The sequence below is a fragment of the Sorex fumeus genome, unplaced genomic scaffold (genome assembly GCF_029834395.1).
Source record: "Sorex fumeus unplaced genomic scaffold, SorFum_2.1 ptg000128l, whole genome shotgun sequence".
NCBI lineage: Eukaryota > Metazoa > Chordata > Mammalia > Eulipotyphla > Soricidae > Sorex > Sorex fumeus.
In genome coordinates this window covers 1,545,412-1,566,744 of record NW_026606185.1, presented here as the reverse complement: position 1 = coordinate 1,566,744, position 21,333 = coordinate 1,545,412, and the positions used below count along the sequence as shown (strand labels likewise).

At 61.7% G+C, this 21,333-nt stretch overlaps 1 protein-coding gene across 1 annotated transcript; it reads left to right on the top strand.

Moving 5' to 3' along the window:
* Positions 1–7,221: 7,221 nt before the first annotated feature.
* Positions 7,222–21,117, top strand: GRIN2C (glutamate ionotropic receptor NMDA type subunit 2C). The gene is made up of 12 exons (XM_056138422.1): positions 7,222–7,683; positions 10,701–11,299; positions 11,573–11,687; positions 13,598–13,809; positions 14,004–14,166; positions 14,396–14,549; positions 16,117–16,242; positions 16,368–16,597; positions 17,056–17,216; positions 17,531–17,718; positions 18,821–19,053; positions 19,931–21,117. Exons 1-12 carry the CDS (start codon positions 7,240–7,242, stop codon positions 20,996–20,998), a joined length of 3,693 nt encoding a protein of 1,230 aa, XP_055994397.1. The 5' UTR covers positions 7,222–7,239; the 3' UTR covers positions 20,999–21,117.
* Positions 21,118–21,333: the final 216 nt, after the last annotated feature.

Sequence of the window (21,333 nt, the reverse complement as noted above, 5' to 3'; positions counted from 1 at the left end):
CGGGGGTCACCTTCGTGCCGCGTCTCCCTTCCCGGCGCCAGGTGGCGCTGCGGAGCCAGCTCCCGGCTCAGGTGCTTCCCCGGGGCCGGAGCGGGGTTGGCAGCCGGCCCCCGCCCTGCATCTCCGGGATTGGCCATGCCGCCTGCCTTCTGCCCACACGCCAGGCACCCTGGGACCCCAGGCTGCTGGCCCTGCTGGCCCCACCATCCACTTCCCTTCCTGGTTCCTCCCCAGAACCGCCAAAACAAGGAGGGAGAAAAAATTAGAGGGGTCACCTCTGCAGGGTGGCCAGGGTACCTCTGACGTGGGACCCCCGCCCCCGGGCCCTGTCCACTGCCAAAGGCGCCCTGCCTCGTGGTAGGTGTCCGGCCAGTTCACGAGCCTCTTAAACACGGTCCCGGGCTCGGCGCGCCTCGCAGCTTGCCGCGCCTTCCCCGATGCCCGCCCCGGGACGCTGTATGGACCGAGGGAGCCGGGAACTCGCGGGCCCAAGGTCACGCGGCGAGGGAGGGCGGCGGGCTCGAACCCGGTGCGCGGGGCCCGCGCGTGGGGTCCGGGGTCGGGCGCGCGGCGGGCGGGCGCGGGGCGGGCCGGGGCGGGGCGGAGGCTGCGGGGCCCCGGCGGGGCGGGCGCGGGGCGGGCGGCGGCGAGCGCCGGGCACAGGCGGCGGCGGCGGGCGACGCGCTGCCCGGCCCGGACGGAGCGGGCGGGCGGGCCAGGCCGCGGGCGAGTGCGGAGCGCGGGTCGGGCCCCGGCGGACTCTCGGCGCGGGCGCGGCGCCCCTTCCCCGCGGTGAGTGGCGGCGGGCTGCGGGCCGGGGGGCGCCAACTTCGCCACCAACTTGGCGCTGGGTTCCGGGCGCCCCGGCGCGGGCAAGGACGCGCGACCTCGGGTGCGCGGGACACCGGGGGTAGTTCGAGCAGGGGGCGGCCAGCGGCCCCGGGGACCCGACCTGGGGTGGCATCCGAGGGGATCGGCGCGGTGGCCGCGAGAGAAGGACGCGCGCGGGGAGACCGAGACCTGCGTCTACGGGACACGATGCCCCCCCAGTTCCTCCCCTGCCGGAGGAGGGGGCGGCGCGGCGCGTGGGGTCCGGGTGGCGGGACCCCTCCAACTGTTGCTGCCGGACGCCCGGAGCGCCCAAGAGCAGGGGCCGGGGAGGGCGCAGGGAAGCGCGGCGGGAAGGGGACTGTGCGCGCGTCTCCCTGCGCTCCGCTGCGGGGGCCCCCAGCCCGCCGGCCTTGCCCGTTCCTGGGGAGGGGACGGAACCCTTCGTCGGCCTCTGGGGATCAGCGTGGGCTTCCCGGGGCGGTGGGCGCTGACCACCTGCTGAGTCCGCCAGGCGGATCCGGTCGCTGGAGGAAAGCGGGGGCGCTGGGACACGAGGGATTGGGACACGAGAACTGGGCCCCACAGCTGCGCGCAGGGGTCCGGACAGGGTCCCCGAGGGAGAGTGGGGAAGGACGCCCCCAGCCACCTGCGGAGGAACAGGGGGACCTGGGCGGCAGGGCTGGGGGCGCCAGAATGGGGCCGGTGCCCAGGGGGGCGCCCGCCCCACGGCCTGGCACAGACCCCGCCGGCGAGCGGACGGTTCCCTCCCGCCGCGGCTCAGCCCGCGGGGCGCCAGTGCCCGCCCGTCCGCTCGCCCCACGGGATTCTGGCCGCAGCCCCGAGAGTGGTCGCGCTGTGGACCCTGCCGGGGAGCGCAGTGGCCGAGGGGGAAATGGGAAAGGAGCGTCTCCAGGGCCTGTCCCCGCTCTCTGGAACCCGGCTCGTCCCGGCGCCACCGTCGGGTAGGGGACGGCTCCTAAACTCCGTCGAGGGGCGTGAACTTGACCCAAGAAACGAGGCGCGGGGACTCCGGGGCCTGTGGCAGGCCCTACTGGGCGCTGGGGCCCCGCCCTCGCGTGCCCGTGGCTGAGACCTGGCTTGGGGCCGCGGGGTGGGGGTCTCGGAGTGGGCAGCCCCACAGGGGGCAACTGCGAGGCTGGGGGTCCCCGCGCGTGCTGCCCCGACCGGCCGCCAGGAGGCGTGGCCGGTCCCCGCGCCCCGCCGCTGCCGCTACCGCCGCCGCATCGCGAGTGTCCTTGAGCCGCGGGTGACAGTGGCTCTCGCCGCTCGCGCCCCCTCCTCGCGTGGGGGAGCCTGATGCCACGTTCCCTATGAATTATTTATCGCCCGCCTAAAAATACCCCGAACTTCACGCCTGGGTCTGAGAGATTCCTACAGAGGGGAGGGGGCGAGTGCCCCTGGAGGAAGGGGAGTGGGGGGCAGCAGGGGTGGTGGAATCCTGGAGGAGGGAGAACCCGGGGAGCGCAGCCCTGGGAACTAGGTAGAGGGGCAGTCTTGCCACATGACACCCTGGTGGGGTAGTTGCCCCAGGCAGGATGCCCTAGGGAAAGCAGTGGACCCCGGATCCCAGAGCAGGTGGATCCCTGATCCCAGAACAGTGGATTCCAGGTCCCTCTGCTCCCCATGGGGAAACGCCAGGAATCCGGTCTCCAGGCTGAGGGCCAGCAGTGTCTGGGATGCCATGCTGGTACTCAAGTGCCTGGTAGAGCCATTGAACACGTAGACATGCTCAGGCCCATGGAGGTGATGCAGAATGTTCCAGACCACTGGCCGCTGTCACCTTCCCTCTGAACCTTTTTGGGGTCCTGGAGCCCATCTCGTGGCAGACACCAGAGTCATAGGACCACAGGCAGGAGGCTTGCCTTGCATGCCGCTGACAGGGTTCAATCCCAGCATCCCAATGCCAGGGGTGATCCCTGCCAAGGAGCCCGGAGTAAGTTCCCCTGGGCCCCGACCAGCCATCCAGAGAGGGACCCTATCAGAAGGGATATCAGCTGGCCTGAAATTTCTGGAAATTTCTCTCCGATACAAGACGGAGATTTTGGAAAGAGGGTGGTCCAGACCCGGAGGACCACAGGGTAGAGGGCCTGGTGATAACAAACAGTGCTGATCACCAGCCCGGCAGGAATGTGGGGTTCCGCAGGGGACCAAGGCGGCAGGCGTGGGGCACTGGGAACAGCACTAGACTAGAGGAACTAGAGGAACATTTCAGACCGGGGAGCAGGCAGGGGTGGGGCGGGAGGGGGAGGAGGTAGGGGCACGTTTCCTTGGCCTGGAGAGCAGCCTCAGAAGTCTGAGACGTTTCGCCCATTGGTACTGGAGGGTCAGTGACTTTCTAGCGGGGCCTCAGCTTCCTCCCTGGACTGTATATCCAGAGTAGCCCCTGGCATCGCAAGAGGGTCCTTGAAAAGAAGGGTGGGGTGAGTGTGGAGGCCCAGGCCACCGGCTTCCTGTGCAGGAGCCCCAGGTTCTTTCCCGGAACCATGTGGTCCCCAAGCCCCACCAGGTGTGGCTGCCCCCCAAAGAAAACATTTTTAAGAAACAGGATGAAGTAAAATAGATTTTAGGGCACTTCTGTTTCACCCTGTGACTTCGTTTGGTTGGGGGTTTTTGTTTGCTTGGGGGCCACACCCAGAAATGCTCAGGGGTTCCTCCTGGCTCTGCACTCAGCAATCATTCCTGGCAGTGCTCGGGAGACCCTATGGGATGCTGAGGATCAAACCCAGGTCAGGCGTATATGAGGCAAGTGTCCTCCCTCCTCCCCACCCCCCTGTCCTGCCCCATTACCTGATGTCTCTGAATTAGGTCAGTTCCAACAGGTAATCGATGTAAAAATAGGAATGAGACATTCTGCAGGTTTCCTCCGTCCGGCTCTTGGATGTTCTGCACACACTTTACACTGGCTGGGGAGCTGAGCCCAAGTGCTTGACTGTTCCCGTGACCAGTGGCAGCTGTTTTGGGGGGCAGAGATCTAGGGCTTAGACTGGGGGGCCAGTCAGGGAGGGGTGTAGGGGGCACTTTTGAGGAGAGGGAAGGAAGGCATTGCAGGGGGAGGAGCAAGTCTTGAGTCCCCTTGGCTAGATAATTATTGTGTGTGTGTGTGTGTGTTTGGGTTTGGGGGATACACCCAGCGATGCTCAGGGGTTACTCCTGGCTCAGTACTCAAGATTCAATCCTGGCAGTGCTCGGGGGGCTATATGGGTTGCCAGAGACCAAACCCTGCTTAGCTGCAGGCAGGGCAAGGACCCTCCCCTCTGTACTCTCTCTCCGTCCCTCTTTGCTAGGAAATTGAAGATTCCTGAGGCTGGAGTGATATTACAACTGGTAGGGCACTTGCCTTGCATGCTGCCAACTCAGGTTTGATCCCCAGCATCCCATAGAGTTCCCCGAGCCCGCCAGGAGTAATACCTCAGTGCAGGGCCCAGGAGTAACCCCTGAGTATTGCTGGGTATGGCCCCAAAACAAAAACAAACAAACAACAAAAAAGAAAATTCTTTAGTAGCAGGTGTGGCCCAGTCTGGCTTAGAAGTCCAACCCAGATGTATGTGCAGTGAGGTGAGGGGCCCAAATCCTAAATCACCAGGACGTGAGTGGGGATGTCAAGGGCAGCAGATAAAGGCAGCTTCCCGTCCGCTGCCCAGTACTGCCGTCTCGGCCTTGAGCAGTCAGGCTACGCTCCATGGCACGTGAGCATCTGGGCTTTGATGCTCTCAAGTCCCTCTCTCCCGGGACAAAGAGCGCTCGAATGGGGACGAATGGGGACGAGGCTCGGCGGCACAGCGGGTGGGGGCTAGGCTGGATGCTGGCAGCAGAGCGGCTCCCGGTGTCCATGCCTCCCTGGAAAGGGGCTTGATGGGGTTCATCATTTGGCAACGTGGGGGTTCAAGCCAAGGGAGCAGGAGCGCCCTTAGAGCTGCAGACCCCAGCTAAGAGATTGGTTGCAGAAACTGCAGAATTGGAGGGGCCTGGGGACCGTGGGTGGTTGGGGACATCCATTCAGAAGGAGCAGCAGAAAATCGGTTTCGTAGGCGCTGGGGCTGAGTCTGCACCTCTGCTCTGTGCTCACTCGTGCTCTGGAGGGCGGCCCGGCTCCTCCAGGGGTAACCCTCCCAGAGCTCACTGCAACCTGCATCCAGAGGTGCTCAGCACGCGCACGCACACACACTCACACATGCACATGCACACACACATATACGCACAAGCACACACATGCACAAGTGCACAGAAATGCATGCACATGCACACATGCATACACACACATGCACACACACACATGCACATATGCACAAGTGCACACACATGAGCAGACACTCACACATGCGTATGTATGCATGCACAAACATGCACACACAAGCATACACAAATGTGTGCACATGCACACATGCATGCACACACACATGCGCACGTTTGCATACATGTGCACATGTGTGTGCTTTCACACGTGCACACTAGTGCACGCACACACAATGCATGGACACACATGTGTATACACTCACACATGCGTGCGCACACACATGAACCTCTGTGCTGTGGTATCCCTTAGTAACCTGGAGAGTTTCTTGAATGTTCCCTGCCAGCCCTTTGCTCTTCCCTGTGCCCTGGCTTTCCTGTATATAGAGACCAGCAAGAAATAGACTTCTTTGGTTGCTGCTGTTTGATTTTGCTTTTGGGTCATACCTGGCGATGCTCAGGATTTACTCCTGGTTCTGCACTCAGGAATCACTCCTGGTGGTGCTTGGGGGACCATATGGGATGCCAGGGATGGAACCCGGGTTGGTTGTGTGCAAGGCAAGTGCCCCACTCACTGCACTATCACTCCAGCCCCAAGAAATTTGGAAGAGACAGTACATGGGTGAAGGTTCTCGTCTTGCAGGTGGCTAACCCTGGCTCTATCCCCAGCACTACACTGTCCCCCAAGCACTACCAGGAGTGACCCCTGAGCGCTGCCAGGTGTAACCCCAACCTCCCCAAAACAAATCTGACTTTGTGGGCTGGAGCAGTAAAGAGCTTGTAAAGAGCTTGCTTTGCACACAGCCAACCCGGGTCTATGCCCAGCATCCAGATGGCCCCTAAGCACTGCCAGGAGAGATCCTTGAGCACAGCCAGGGAGCCAAAAATCAGAAAAGGATGGAGCAATAGCACAGAGGGGAGGGCGCTTGCCTTGCATGCAGCCAACCTAGCCAGGTTCAATCCCCAGCAGCCCGTATGGTCTCTTGAATGCTCCCAGAAGTGATCCCGGAGTGCAGAGCCAAGGAAAACCTTGAGCACCACCAGGTTTAGTGCCCCCCAAACAAATTTTATTTTTATTTTATTTTTTCTTTTTTGGGTCACACCTGGCGATGCACAGGGATTACTCCTGGTTCTGCACTCAGGAATTATTCCTGGTGGTGCTCGGGGGACCATAAGGGATGCTGGGAATCGAACCCGGATCAATACCCACTGTGCTATCGCTCCAGCCCCCCCCCAACAAATTTTAAAGAGAGTCTTGTTTGGGGTGAAGATGGCAGAACCCTGGGGCAATCCAACATGCAGGGGCTGACGACCCCCTCACCTGTTTGGCTCTGAGTCCCCCTCCAAAGCAGCGGCGTGTCCAGGGCTGCATAGCAGGTCCTGGGATCACAGGGGCCCGTGACCTGTGGTCCAAGCATTTTGGGAGCAGTATGGGCAAGACGCTGCATGCTTGCGGGTGACCCAGGGTCCCACAGAATCAGGCAGGAGAGCAGCTGCTACTTGAAGTGGGATGTGGGGGGTAGGGATGGCAGGACCCAGGCTGAGGGGTGCTGTGAGCAGGGCCACAAGGAGCACCAAGATTCATGTGGGACAGAGAGACTTGTGCATGCCTCTGTGCACCCCTGTGTGGTGAGAGGCAGCTCTGATTACTGCAGGCAAGAGGATTTGGAAATGCCAGAGAGATAGCCCTGGCCTCGTACATGGCATGGCGTGGGGTCCCCCAAGTTCTGCCAGAAGTGACCTCTGAGCACAAAAGTAAACCAAAAAATAAAGTACTTAAAAACAGCCCAGAGAGGTTGAGACACTTCCTCACTCAGCTTGCAAGTGTGGGACTTAAACTTTGGTCTGCCCAACTCACACCCATGCACTTGGAACCTAGGGCAGCCTCTGCTGTGCAGCTTCCTGGGTCTTTTCCAGGGTCTGACCTGCCTAGGCCAGTGAGCTGGGTGCCAGAAGAAGGGGGGGGCGTCACTGAGCCTGTATCCCAACTCCTGTGCTCCCAGCCCCCAGCTCTCGGCTGCCCCAGGTGCTTGCTGACCTGTCTCTGTCTGTCTGTCTGTCTGTCTGTGTCCCTCTTGCATCTTCTAGGTGTGTCTCTGACCCAGCCATCTGCTCCAGGGTGCCCGTTCGCCTGTGCCCCCTGCCTCTCCCCTTCCCATGCCCGTGCCAGCCTCCCCGCAGGACCCCACAGTGGACATGGGCAGTGCCCTGGGACCGGCCCTGCTGCTCACCTCCCTGCTGGGGGCCTGGGCGGGGCCGGGGCCAGGTCCAGGGCCAGGCCAGCCGTCTGTGACAGTAGCCGTGGTGTTCGGCAGCTCAGGGTCTGCACAGGCCTCGGGCCGCACTCGCCTCACCCCGCAGAACTTCCTGGACTTGCCCGTGGGGATCCAGCCACTCACCGTGGGGGTGAACCACACCAACCCCAGCAGCCTCCTGACGCAGATCTGCGGGCTCCTGGGGGCCACTCGCGTCCACGGCATCGTGTTCGAGGACAACGTGGACACGGAGGCCGTGGCCCAGATCCTTGACTTTGTCTCTTCCCAGACCCACGTGCCCATCCTCAGCATCAGCGGTGGTTCTGCGGTGGTCCTCACCCCGAAGGTACCTGTCCAGGCCGGGGCCTCTCTGCCCGGGGCCGGAAGCCACCTCGAAAGGGGGACGGGCCTGCAGGGGGCCAGGATCAATCTGGGTGGTGGGGGGAAGGCCATGAGCCTGTGGTCGCCCTGGTCTCCAAGTCCAACTTTCTGATGCTTTTCCCACTGGGACTGGGTAGGTCAGGAGCATAGAGAAGCCTGGGAGAGGGGTCCCAGCCGAAGGGGGCTGTTCACGTCTCACCCTCAATGGGGAGTGAGTGCAGCGTAAAGAGTGACCTGTTTGGATTCATCCATCCTTTGTGGTCAGGTTTGCTTTAATCTACTGGTTTGGGGACCTGGCAAGACCAGGGGATACTCCCAGTTCCCTGCCTGGAGGACCTTCCTGGCCCTGCTCCGGGGACCATCTGGTACTGGGGACGGGGCCTGGGACTCCCGCATGGCTTGGCCTGATGGGCCACTCTCCAGCCTTGCTCATGTTTCTTTTCTTTTTTTCCCCCTATCTTTCTTTCTTCTTTTATTTATTTTTTTCATTTTGGGTCACACCCAGTGATGCACAGGGGTTACTCTTGGCTCTGTGGCTCTGCACTCAGGAATCACTCCTGGCAGTGCTTGGGGGACCATATGGGATGCTGGGAATCGAACCCGGGTCAGCTGTGTGCAAGGCAAATGCCCTACTCTCTATGCTATCGTCCAGCTCCCCTGCTCATGTTTCTTATAGAGCCTTTTATGCCAAAGCACGATCACGATCATCCTGTTGTTCGTCGATTGCCTCAAGCAGGCACCAGTAACGTCTCCTTCTTCCTAGCCCTGAGATTTTATTTATTTATTTTATTATTATTATTATTTTTTGCATTTTAGGTCTCACCCGGCGATGCTCAGGGGTTACTCCTGGCTCTGCATTCAGGAATTACTCCTGGCGGTGCTCAGGGGACCATATGGGATGCTGGGAATCGAACCCGGGTCTGCCGCGTGCAAGGCAAACACTCTACTCACTGTGCTATCACTCCGGCCCCTAGCCCTGAGATTTTAAAAGAACCATATTCAATGCTCTTTCAGGTCTAGGAGAATGAGACCTATCATTATTACTGGTATTTGGCATATTGAGTACAACACGGGAAGTTTGCCACTCTGCCGTGCAGGCAGGATACTTTTGGTAGCCTGCCGGGTTCTCCAAAGTGAAAATGAGATAGTAAGATGTCGCGCAGCCGCAAATGCGGCCAGGCGCTTTCGGGAGCTCAGTTTTATAGTCTCTGGGTCTTGGCCATTGATGGGACCACCTGGCGCCAGCAGCAGCTGGTGGGTGTAACGCCTACCTACCGGAAGATGGGGGATCTGGGTGGAGAAAGCCCAGTCCCGATCTGAGCTTAGAGATCTCAGCCCCAGAACCTGCATGCCTGGGTTCCCTTCCTGGTTCCTTCATGCATGAGGCTTGTCCGGACATGTGGAGAGTGGTCTCAGCATGGCTGTGGCTGGTTCTGGAGGTCTTCAGTTGCTGGGGCTCTACTCGGGGCTGGGAGGGAAACTCAACCCACCCCCCTCCAAGGGGCCCCGGTGAGGACAGCCAGGCATGGGGTCAGGAGACTCATCCCAAAGCAGATGATTACAAATGCACAGGTCTCCCCACCGCTCCAGACTGTCCCATCTCTGCTCTCCCCTTCCCCCTCTTTTATATTAAATGTAATCAAAGCCCAGATCCTGTACTATGCCATCCACAAATAATTCAGTGCCTATCGCTAGCCGACAGGGCTCTCTCTCACACACACACACACCATCATCCTCATCAATCACCATCATCCCATATAGTGAAGAGTAAAATCCCTTAATGTCACCAAGTATCCAAACTGATCAGATTCTTCAAAGTATCATCAATGTTAATTTTTTTTTGTCTTTTTGGATCATACCGGGCAATGCTCGGGGTGACTCCTGGCTCTGCACTCAGGAATTACTCCTGACAGTGCTTGGGGACCACATGGGATGCCAAGGATCAAACCCAGGTCAGACAGGTGCAAGGCAAACACCCTCCCTGCTGTACTATCACTCCACCCCCATCAATGCTACTTTTTGAACTTAGTGACTTGAACCAGGAGCCAGACTAGGTGCCCTCATGGCATTGGTCTGACTTTGAGTCCCCGTCCCCGGGGCCTCCCTCCGCCCTGCTTCTCTTTCCCATCTTGCCATTTTAAACATTTATTTTATTTTTTATGTTTTGGCTTTTGGGTCACACCCAGTGGTGCTCAGGGGTAACTCCTGACTGCACTGAGGAATTCCTCCCAGTGGTGCTTGAGGGACCCTATGGGATGCCAGGGATCGAACCTGGGTTGGCTGGCCTCGTGGAAGGGTGAGCATCCTACCCTTGTACTATCTCTCCAGTCCTGCCATCTTGCAATTTTTTGTGAAGGAACTTGGTGGCTGGCCGGCATTTTTTCTGTTTTGTTGTTGAAAAGATGGAGCAGGTGCAGTGGGGGGAAATGCTGAGGGAGAGAAGGGCCGGGCTGGGGGGGGGGGTGGAGGTAGGGGCGCAGGGGGAACCATAAGAGGGATCCCCTCACTGCCAGGCTGCACCCAGAGTAGTGGTGCCAGTCCCTCTGGGCGCCCCCTAAGCTCCTCAGATCTTTAGTAAAAGCAGTAATGCTGCCTGCGGTTGGTTGTCCGAGGGGTGGCTGGCTCTGGGCTGCTGCTCTAAACCAACAAGATCACCGAAAAGCTTCTCTCAACAAGCATAACCATGCCGGCGGGACTCCAGCTCATCCCTCGAGCAACCGCAAGGACCCCACCCCCACCCCATTCCCCAGCACCCCAGGGAGTCAACGGGGTGAGCCCCACCGAACACAAATCCCCGGGCACCCACTAGACAGTGCCACCCCTTAGGAATACCTGCGGGTCCTAGAGGGCTCTGCGGTCCCGCGGGGCCTCGGGTGTGCGGGGGGCGGGGGAGGAAATCGCCCCGCGGGGTGCCGTGAGCGGGGCGGGCCTGGGGGAGGGACTCGGCCGGCCACGCCCCATCTCAGGCTCCGCCCCCCGCAGGAGCCGGGCTCCGCCTTCCTGCAGCTGGGCGCGTCGGTGGCGCAGCAGCTGCAGGTGCTGTTCAAGGTGCTGGAGGAGTACGACTGGGGCGCGTTCGCCGTCATCACCAGCCTGCACCCCGGCCACGCGCTCTTCCTGGAGGGCGTGCGCGCCGCGGCCGACGCCGGCGCCCCAGGCTGGCGGCTGCTGGACGTGCTCACGCTGGAGCTGGGCCCCGGCGGGCCGCGCGCGCAGACCCAGCGGCTGCTGCGCTCCATCGACGCGCCCGTGCTGCTGGCTTACTGCTCGCGCGACGAGGCGCAGGTGCTCTTCGACGAGGCGGCGCGCGCCGGCCTGGTGGGGCCCGGGCACGTGTGGCTGGTGCCCAACCTGGCGCTGGGCAGCACCGACGCGCCCCCGGCCACCTTCCCTGTGGGGCTCATCAGCGTGGTCACGGAGAGCTGGCGCCTCAGCCTGCGCCAGAAGGTCCGCGACGGCGTGGCCATCCTGGCCCTGGGCGCCCACGGCTACCGGCGCCAGCACGGCGTCCTCCCCACCCCGGCCGAGGACTGCCGCGGCCACCCCGGACCAGTCAGCCCTGCCCGGGAGGCCTTCTACAGGTGAACGGTGAACGCTTCTCCGGGGCAGAGGGGGTGTAGGGGGCGGGAGCTGGGACTCACGCCACACCTCCCACGAGCTGTGCGTCCTGGGACACGTTACCGTACCTCTCTGGGCCTTCCTTTCCTCGTCTGGAGAAAGGGGGTGTGCATGAGTATGGGAGGCAGTTAGGGGCACTCAGCAGTTAGCCGCGCCATGGGCCTGGTGAACTGGGGGATGAGGCAGAAATCAGGGGAGGGGGGCCCGGTGCTGACTTCAGCCCCGCACCCCCACAGGCACCTGCTGAACGTCTCGTGGGAGGGCCGGGACTTCTCCTTCAGCCCCGGGGGGCACCTGCTCCAGCCCACCATGGTGGTCATCGCTCTCAACCGGCACCGCCTCTGGGAGATGGTGAGAAGGGGGTGAGCCCGGGGGCCCTCGGGTTTCCCTCTTGTCCCTGGCCCCTTCTGTGCCCCCAGAGAGCAGAGTCCCCTTTGTCCCCTCTCCAGCCCCTCTGAGGTCGGCCCGCTGGGCACCCCAGGTTGGACAAGGCGCCTCTGCTTAAGGCTGCCCCCCATGACTAAGGCCCCTTCTGCCCTGGCCCTGCATGAGGGACCCCGGTGGTGCTGGCCACTGGGGTACAAGCAGAACTTGGGGGCACTGGTGGGAGTGGAGGGGAGAGCAGAGTCAGGCCTGTCCTCAAAGGAAGAAACTGCAGAAGGTTTCACCGACATTGGGGATTGGGGCTGGGCTGTGGTGGCCGAGGAGAAGCCCGTCAGGAGGAGATCAAAGTAGCCTGGGACTGCCGGGGGCGGCTGGGAGGGTTTGGGACATTTAAACTGGGCTAGAGCGATAGCACAGGGGCTAGAGCGATAGCACAGCGGTAGGGCGTTTGCCTTGCACGCAGCCAACATGGCTGACCCGAGTTCGATTCCTCCGCCCCTCTCCGAGAGCCCGGGAAGCTACCGAGAGTATCTCGCCCGCACTGCAGAGCCTGGCAAGCTCTCCGTGATGTATTGGATATGCCAGACACAGTAACAACAAAGTCTCCAATGGAGACGTTACTGGGCCCGCTCGAGCAAATCGATGAACAACGGGAGGGCCTTTACCTTTTTACCTTTAAACCGGGGAGTGAAAGCACAGTGGGTAGGAGGTTTGCCTTGCACGTGGCCGACCCGGGTTCGATTCCCAGCATTCCATATGGTCCCCTGGGCACCGCCAGGAGTAATTCCTGAGCACAGAGCCAGGAGTAACCCCTGTGCATCGCCGGGTGTGACCCAAAAAGCTAAATAAATAAAGAAATTGAGTAAACCCTAGCGGAGAGATAATAGAGCAGGTAGGGCTCGTCGCTGACCTGGGTTTGATCCCCAGCACCCCATGTGGTCCCCCTAAACCTGCCAGGAATAATTCCAGAGTACAGGCCCTAGGTTTGTCTCAAAAGCAAACCAAAAAACACCAAAACATAAATTGATTAAGCCACACCCATCATCCCAAGATGCAACACCAAGTCATTTGGGCCTCACCGAGTAGTCAGGGCTCACTGTTCAGTGCTCAGGTCCATGGGCCTAGGGACCTCCAGGGTCACACCCAGAGTTGTTCAAGGGTCCATGAGGTGCATGAGCTATGTCTCCAGCCCTCCTGGAACATTCTTGGGTTACTTTTGGGGTCACACCAGCGGTGCTTGTGAGGGTTACTCCCAGTTCTGTGCTCGGGGCTGCTGCTCAGTGGTGTTTAAAGACCAGATGCCTAGGATTGGACTGGGGTGGGGCCACATGCCAGGCAAGCGCCTCCCCCATGCTATTGTTCCTGCCCCTCAGGGGCAGTTTAAAACAACACTTTAGGGTTATTTCAATTTTTGGGTCACACCCAGCAGTGCTCAGGGGCTCCCCTGAGCTCTGCATTCAGGAATCACTCCTGGCAATTCCAGGGAACACTAAGGGATGCAACTTGGGTTGCTTGTGTACAAGGCAAGCGCCCTCCCCTCTGTACTATCACTCCAGCCCCAGGGAGGGAGGAATCATGAAGGGCCCCATGTTCTGGGCTGACTTGGCACGAGGCTGGAGAACTGCAGGGGGGTGGCAGGCTCCCGTCTGGGCTTCAGTGGGATGACTCAGGCCAACAGCTGTGAGGATTGGAATGAGCAGGGCCCGGCGCCCAGGGAGGCGGCACGGAGCCCGCCCTCCTGGCTCATGCCCAGCCTGTTCTCCAAATGTTCCCCTCCCCCAGTGCCCCTGGAAAGAGCCCGGGCGCCTGGCAGGCCCTATCCAGCGGGTGTGGGTAGGGGGCTGAGGCCGGGGGCTGAGGCCGGTCGCCCTCTGCAGGTGGGGCGCTGGGATCACGGCATCCTGCACATGAAGTACCCGGTGTGGCCTCGCTACAGCGCCTCGCTGCAACCCGTGGTGGACAGCCGTCACCTGACAGTGGCCACGCTGGAGGAGCGGCCCTTTGTCATCGTGGAGAGCCCCGATCCCGGCACGGGCGGCTGCGTGCCCAACACGGTGCCCTGCCGCCGGCAGACCAACCAGACCTTCAGGTGGGCGGGGCGGGGCCTGGTGGGGCGGGGCCACGAGGCGAGGCGGTGAAGGGGCGGGGCCACGATGGGAGGGGGCGGGGCCGCTGTAGACAGAACCGGATGGGAAAGGGGCATTGCTGGGCGGGGTGGAGCGCGTGGACACGGTGGGCGGGGCGCGGTCGTGACACTCCTCCTCCCCCTCTTGGCGGCTTCAGCGGGGACGCTGCCCCCTACACCAAGCTCTGTTGCAAAGGCTTCTGTATCGACATCCTTAAGAAACTGGCCAAGGTGGTCAAGTTCTCCTACGACCTTTACTTGGTGACCAATGGCAAGCACGGCAAGCGGGTTCGAGGCGTGTGGAACGGCATGATCGGGGAGGTAGGCGGCCCCCAGGGCCACCGCCCGCCCGGTTTCCCCACGCGCCTCCAGTGCTGGGGCTCCACGACTGGGGTTGCGGGGAGTGCGATGCAGGCCCAGCTGCCCACCGGCAGTGGACACTGGGCTCCCACCAGTCACGCCCCGTAGGGCCCCTATCGGAGGCTGGGACGGGGTGCGGCTCGAGGAGAGCGCTGGGGAGGCCCTCCTCCCATGCGGATCCCCACCCCAGGTGTACTACAAGCGTGCGGACATGGCCATTGGCTCGCTCACCATCAACGAGGAGCGCTCCGAGGTCGTCGACTTCTCTGTGCCCTTCGTGGAGACGGGTATCAGCGTGATGGTGGCACGCAGCAACGGCACTGTCTCCCCCTCGGCCTTCCTGGGTGCGTCAGCGCTAAAAAGCAGGCCCGGGTCGGGTGTGGAGCTGGGGGAGCCCCCAGAGGCCTGCACACAGCTCCAGGCTGGGGAGGCTGGTGCAGGGCAGGTGCAGTGGTTGGAGGGCAAACAGTGGGGTGGTCCTTTCTGAGCCTGGTGTGATATTGGGGAAACAGAGGCCGCTGGGGAAAGGTGGGTGCCAGGAAAGATAGTACAGCGGGCAGGGCACTGGCCTGGCACATGGCTGACCCAGGGTTGAACCTCAGCACTGCACAGAGCCCTACAGGAGTGATCATGGAGCATAGAGTCAGGACTGAGCCCTGAACACTGACTGGTGTGGCTCCCAAATTTTAAAAAAATGCTATTTTTGGGCACTTACTGCTTAACATATTATGTTCCAGGGCACTGTGCTGGGGATGCTTTGTTACAGTCTCCTAGCTTTGGCAAAAAGAGGGGGAGAAAGCCAAAAAAAATGTTCAAAAAAGAAAGATACACAGAATAGGGATTCCTTTTTTTTTCTTTTTTTCTTTTAGGTCACACCCAGCGGTGCTCAGGAGTTTCTCCTGGCTCTGCACTCAGGAATCACTTTTGGCGGTTCACAGGGGACCGGGAATCAAACCTCGGTCAGCCTACATGCAAGGCAAGAGCCCTCCCTGCTATACTATCACCATGGCCCCAGGTTAGGGTTTCCTAAGGAGAGGTGTGCTACAAGTGGCCAAAGAGATAGTTCAGTGGGTAGGGCGCTTGCCTTGCATGTGGCCAGCCTGGGTTCAATCCCCAGCACTGTACAGGATCCCCTGAGCCTTGCCAAGAGTGACCCCTGAGTGCAGAGCCAGGAGTAAGCCCTGAACACCAGTGCGTGTGGTCCCAAAGAAAAAAAAAAAGAAGGGGGTGTTGTTGAGAAGGACAGGAGACCAGGATGCAGGTGGCTTCTTTGGGAATGCTTGACAGGGTAGGCCAGGGAAAGGAGGAAGGCGCACCCTGGGGAGAAGGGCCTGGAGTTGCTTTGGACAGGTTGGATGGGGGGGGAAGGGAAATGCAGTATTTCCCCCACAGCCACTGTGTAAAGGCCCCAGAGCAGGTGTGGGTCACAGCCCTAGTCCTGGATGGCCGAGCATCCAGTAGGGAGATCCTGGGTGGTACCAAGAGCCTCTCTGCCATGGCAAAGAGGGTGACCCTAGTCCTGCACCTTCCAGACTCTGTGAGCAGAAGACCAGGAGACCCTGGGGTGCAGACCCTGTATAGGATCTATAGGTGCAGCCCAAGATAGGGGCAAGGGGGAGACTAAAAATGTGAGAGTCAGTCAAATAGACCAGCGCAGGCTTTGCATGTGGGAGCCCTGGGCTCCATCCCTAGTGCCACTTGGTCCTCTGAGCACTGCTGGGAGTGATCCCAAGCACTGAGCCAGGAGTGACTACTGAGCACTGCCAGATATGCCCCCAAACCCAAAATATCCAACCAAAGAAAGGTTGCTGGTGAACCTGGCCTCCCAGGATTGCTTAGCTGACCTGAAGTGGGCCTCCTTTGTTGTCATGTGTGTCCTGCTGTGCTCTGAGCTGCCATCTGCCCCCACAGAGCCCTACAGCCCGGCCGTGTGGGTAATGATGTTCGTCATGTGTCTCACCGTGGTGGCCATCACGGTCTTCATGTTCGAGTATTTCAGCCCTGTCAGCTACAACCAGAACCTCACCAGTGGCAAGAGTGAGCCCCGTGGCTGGTGTTCTGCATGCTGGGGGCGGAGGGACAGCCGTGACAGGCGCCATGGAGGTGACACCCCAGCCCCACTGTGCCCAGCAAGCAAGACCCCAGTGTCCACTGTTCCGCAGAGCCCGGGGGCCCATCCTTCACCATTGGCAAGTCGGTGTGGCTGCTGTGGGCACTGGTCTTCAACAACTCGGTGCCCATCGAGAACCCCCGCGGCACCACCAGCAAGATCATGGTGCTGGTGTGGGCCTTCTTCGCCGTCATCTTCCTCGCCAGCTACACGGCCAACCTGGCCGCCTTCATGATCCAGGAGCAGTACATCGATACGGTGTCTGGCCTCAGCGACAAGAAGGTGGCGGGGGTCCGGGGAGGTGGGGACAGAGGGCTGGGCGGGGGATGTGTGGAACTCAGTGGAGATTAGAACTGGAGGAAGCAGGCCGGGGAGATAGCACAGTGGGGAGAGGGACATAGCACGCTTGCCTTGCCCTTGCATGTAGCCTACCTAGATTTGATCCCTGGCATCCCATGTGGTTCCCTGAGCACTGCCAGGAGTGATCCCTGAGTGCAGAGCCAGGAGCCAGCCTTGAGTACCGCCGGGTATGGTCCCAAAACCAAAATCTGGAGGTGGGAGTGGGAAGCCAGGGGGAGAGATGACTTAGGTCCACTGACCAAGTGGGCACGTCACTTCTGGCCCTGGCCTCAGTTTCCCCATTTGTACCCCAGAAATGGCTTGGATGGTGGGCCAGGCCATCTGCCCTCTGCCACTCCGGCGGGTGGCAGGGTCCCTAACAGCAGCCTCTCTGCCCGCAGTTCCAGCGGCCCCAGGACCAGTACCCTCCCTTCCGCTTTGGCACTGTGCCCAATGGCAGCACGGAGCGGAACATCCGCAGCAACTACCGCGACATGCACACGCACATGGTCAGGTTCAACCAGCGCTCGGTGGAGGATGCGCTCACCAGCCTCAAGATGGGGTGCGTCCTCGCTGGTGGACCCCCACTACCCGGGCCCCCCCGCCACGTGTCGGCCTCAGTCCATGAGGTCTGGACACTGGGAGTGCAGAGATGTAGTGCTGGGGTATGCCCAGACCCACGGGGGTGTCTAGCTGGGACTTGTGAGCACCTGGAGGCTGCAGAGGTGGGGTGTCCCCCGGCTCCTGGAGCAGGGAAGGTGGGGTCCCGGTATTCTCTGCCTGTCTCCACTCCTGGATGGTGCTCAGCGGGCTCCTCCCCATGTTTGGGGACCCCCAGCCTGCAGGCTCCCCGGCCTGATCTTGGCCTGCCCGCAGGAAGCTGGACGCCTTCATTTACGATGCAGCTGTTCTCAATTACATGGCGGGCAAGGACGAGGGCTGCAAGCTGGTCACCATCGGCTCGGGCAAGGTCTTCGCCACCACAGGCTATGGCATCGCCATGCAGAAAGGCTCCCACTGGAAGCGGCCCATCGACCTGGCACTCCTGCAGTTCCTGGGGGACGGTGGGTGGCACCCGTGCGGGGACAGTGGAGGGTTTGGAGCCAGAGAGAAGGCCAGCCCCTCCACCTTTGCTCTCTGACACCTGTGGGTTGGGGGGTTCTCTTGGAGTGCAAGGCTGAGATATGGGGTGAGTATTGGGAACTCCTAGAGAGAGCCCCGACTTTGCAGAGAGGAGTCCCCAAGAGTAGAAAGACAAGAGCACAGTCAAGCCACATAGTGGGGCCTGGGATGGGTTCTGAACATATTTTTGCCTCCACAGTCCCTTTTTCTATCTTGTTTTTTTTCCCTTCTTTTTGGGTCACACCCGGCCATGCACAGGGGTCACTCCTGGCTCATGCACTCAGGAATTACTCCTGGTAGTGCTCAGCGGACCATATGGGATGCTGGGAATTGAACCTGGGTTGGCTGAGTGCAAGGCAAATGCCCAACCTGCTGTGCTATCGCTCCAGCCCCCCTTTTTCTATCTTGAGAGGCTGGGAAAGTGCCAGGCCCTGCCTAAGCCCAGAGCTGGGGTTTGGGCTGGCCATGGTGCCCGTGGCTGCTGTGTGAGTCTGCCTGGATGGGGAGCACCCTTTTCAATAAAGTCCCTTCTGCTTCCCCCCAGCACCCAGAATCCCCACAATGATAAGGATGTGTTTGGGGTCCTGGGTGGGGAAGCGGGGAGTGGCATGCCTAGGGCTTTTGTCCCCAGGTGCCACCCTAGCTCGATGCCCAGTATGGAGGAAATTACTGTGTGCCTGGTGTGGCAGCCAGAGCCATAGCACAGTGTGGAGGGCGCTCGCCTTGCATGAGGCCAACCAGGGCTTGATCCCCAGCACCCCACATGGTTCCCTAAGTACTGCCAGGGATAATTTTAGAGTGCAGAGCCAGAAGAGACCCCTGAGCATTGCCAGGTCACAAAAACTAGCCTATGTGACCAGTGAAAAACTAACCTATGGGAGCATAGAAGGTGCCCCAGCAACAGGTGTCTATGGGCGTGGATAGGGGCACCCGCACACTGTTGGCCCTTGAACGCCCCACGGCCCCCACCACGTGCCCCCTTGGCAGGCCCGGGTGAGTTGGGGAAAACGGTCCCCCCTGAGCCAGATGTGCCCCCCTCCCCAGGGGAGACCCAGAAGCTGGAGACACTGTGGCTGTCGGGGATCTGCCAGAACGAGAAGAATGAGGTGATGAGTAGCAAGCTGGACATCGACAACATGGCGGGCGTGTTCTACATGCTGCTTGTGGCCATGGGGCTGGCGCTGCTGGTCTTCGCCTGGGAGCACCTGGTCTACTGGAAGCTGCGTCACTCTGTGCCCGATGCATCCCGGCTGGACTTTCTGCTAGCCTTCAGCAGGGTGGGTGCCTGCCCTGCCCGTTTGGCAGGTGCCCCAGGCAGGGGTCCAAAAGGATAAGTCCGAGGGGCTGGAGCAATAGCATAGCAGGTAGGGCGTTTGCCTTGCATGCGGCCAACCCGGGATCGATTCCCAGCATCCCATATGGTCTCCTGAGCACCGCCAGGGGTAATTCCTGAGTGCATCGCCTGGAGTGAACCCCCCCCCCCAAAAGCAAAAGGATAAGTCTGAGAGACCTCAACTCTTGTGGAGGTGGGGGGCTCTGAGGTTCCCAGAGCTCCCGGGCCTGCCAGCACCCTCTGCAGAGGGTGGCAGAGCCCACAGCCAGGTCGGAAGCTGGGTCCATCCAGCCCTTATGGCCAGTTGCAAGTGGGGTGTGTTTGTTTGTTTTGGCTTTTTGGGTTACACCTGACTATGCTCAGGGGTTCCTCCTGGCTCTGCACTCAGGAATTACTCCTGGCTGTGCTCAGGGGACCCTATGGGAGGCTGGGGATGGAACCCAGGTTGGACAAGCTGGGTAAGTTTTGAAGTGAACTGTCTCACTGCCTCCCTGCCAGACAGTGCCACTTGGAGTCGAGCTGCGCACCTCTAGGGCATGGCCCTTAGAAAGCTGGACTGGGGCCACAGAAATAGTACAGCGGGGAGGGCACTTGCCTTGCACGTGGCCACCTGGGTTCGATCCCCAAGACCCCATCTGGTCCCCAAAGTTCCACCAGAAGTGATCCCTGAGCACAGTCAGGAGTAAGCCCTGAGCACCTGCGTGTGGCCCCCCAAACCACACAAACCTAAAAAGCGCTCCATGGATTGGGGCGTTCGCTGCCGCTCAGGGCTCCGAGCTCACGTGTCTGCCTTCCCCCTCCCCCCAACCCCCCAATAACAGGGCATCTACAGCTGCTTCAGCGGGGTGCAGAGCCTGGCCAGCCCCGCGCGGCCGCCCAGCCCGGACCTCACGACCAGCTCGGCCCAGGCCAGCGTGCTCAAAATGCTGCAGGCCGCGCGCGACATGGTGACCACGGCCGGCGTGGGCAGCTCCCTGGACCGCGCAGCGCGCACCATCGAGAACTGGGGCGGCGGCCGCCGGGCATCCCCGTCGCCCGCCTGCCCCTGCTCCCGGCCCTCCACCCCCGGCCCTGGCCCCGGCCCCGAGTCCGGCCGCCGCAGGCTCCCGCAGCTCCCGGGCCAGCCCCCGACGGCTGCGCCGCCCCCGCCCGACGGCTGCCGGGGCTGCGGCCGAGCGGCCTGCGGGGCGCGGGGCCCGGGCCGGGCGGGGCGCGGCGGGCGCCACGTCTGGGCCTGCGAGCGGCGCGCGCTCCCCGAGCGCCCCCTGTCTCCCGAGTGCCGCCACTACAGCTCCTTCCCCCGAGCCGACCGGTCGGGACGCCCCTTCCTCCCGCTCTTCCCAGAGCCCCCCGAGTCCGAGGACCTGCCGCTGCTCGGGCCGGAGCAGCTGGCGCGGCGGGAGGCGCTGCTGCGCGCGGCCTGGGCCCGGGGTCTGCGCGCCCGCCACGCCTCCCTGCCCAGCTCGGTGGCCGAGGCGTTCGCCGCCCGCCCCGGCTCGCTTCCGGCCTGCTGCGCCCGCCTGGGGTGCGGCCACTGGGTGCCCGCGCAGTCCATGCGACTCCCGTCCTACCACGAGGCCTGCCAGGAAGGATGGTGGGCAGCGGTGCCCACCTGGCCGCACAGACAGCACGTGTGCCCCCACGCGCACGCCCCCCTGCCGCTCTGCTGGGGGCCGGTCTGCTCTTCCCTCCCGCCCTGTGCCAGCCATAGCCCCTGGCTCTCTGGGGCCTGGGGGCCACCGGGGCACAGAGGTAGGACCCTGGGACTGGGCACGGGCTACCGGGACAGTGGGGGCTTGGAGCAGGCGTGCAAGCCGGCTTGTGGGGTGCACAGCTATCCCGGACTTTGCACCTGGAGGCGGGTCTCCAGCTTGGAGTCGGAGGTGTGAGCGTGGCAGCCCGATCCTCTGCCTGGCACTGCCTCCGTGAGGGCGCAGGTGGGCCAGGGGCCTTTCTGGCTTCTGCCGTCAGACCCTGCCCACTGGGATCGCCAGCAGCTGATGACATCATCCACGAGGACACTGGGAGCCTCAGCGTGACACCCTCACCACCCTCGCCACTGCTTCCGTGGGGGCTGGGTCCCTGCTGTCCCCTTGGCAGGCAAAGCCCGGGGAGGGGGCTCAGCCCTGCAAAGGGCTCCTGGGCGTGTCCTTGGGGCTGGGGGCTCCGCCCCCTTTCTCTTGAGCGCGGAGACATTAAAGAGACGTTTGCAACCCTCGTGTCC

Excerpts from the sequence above, each read along its gene's own strand:
- GRIN2C (XM_056138422.1), top strand. The coding sequence starts at position 7,240 with ATGCCCGTGCCAGCCTCCCCGCAGGACCCCACAGTGGACATGGGCAGT. Across the intron at positions 11,300-11,572 it reads GCCCGGGAGGCCTTCTACAG|GCACCTGCTGAACGTCTCGT; the intron begins GTGAACGGTGAA and ends GCACCCCCACAG. Across the intron at positions 19,054-19,930 it reads TTCTGCTAGCCTTCAGCAGG|GGCATCTACAGCTGCTTCAG; the intron begins GTGGGTGCCTGC and ends CCCCAATAACAG.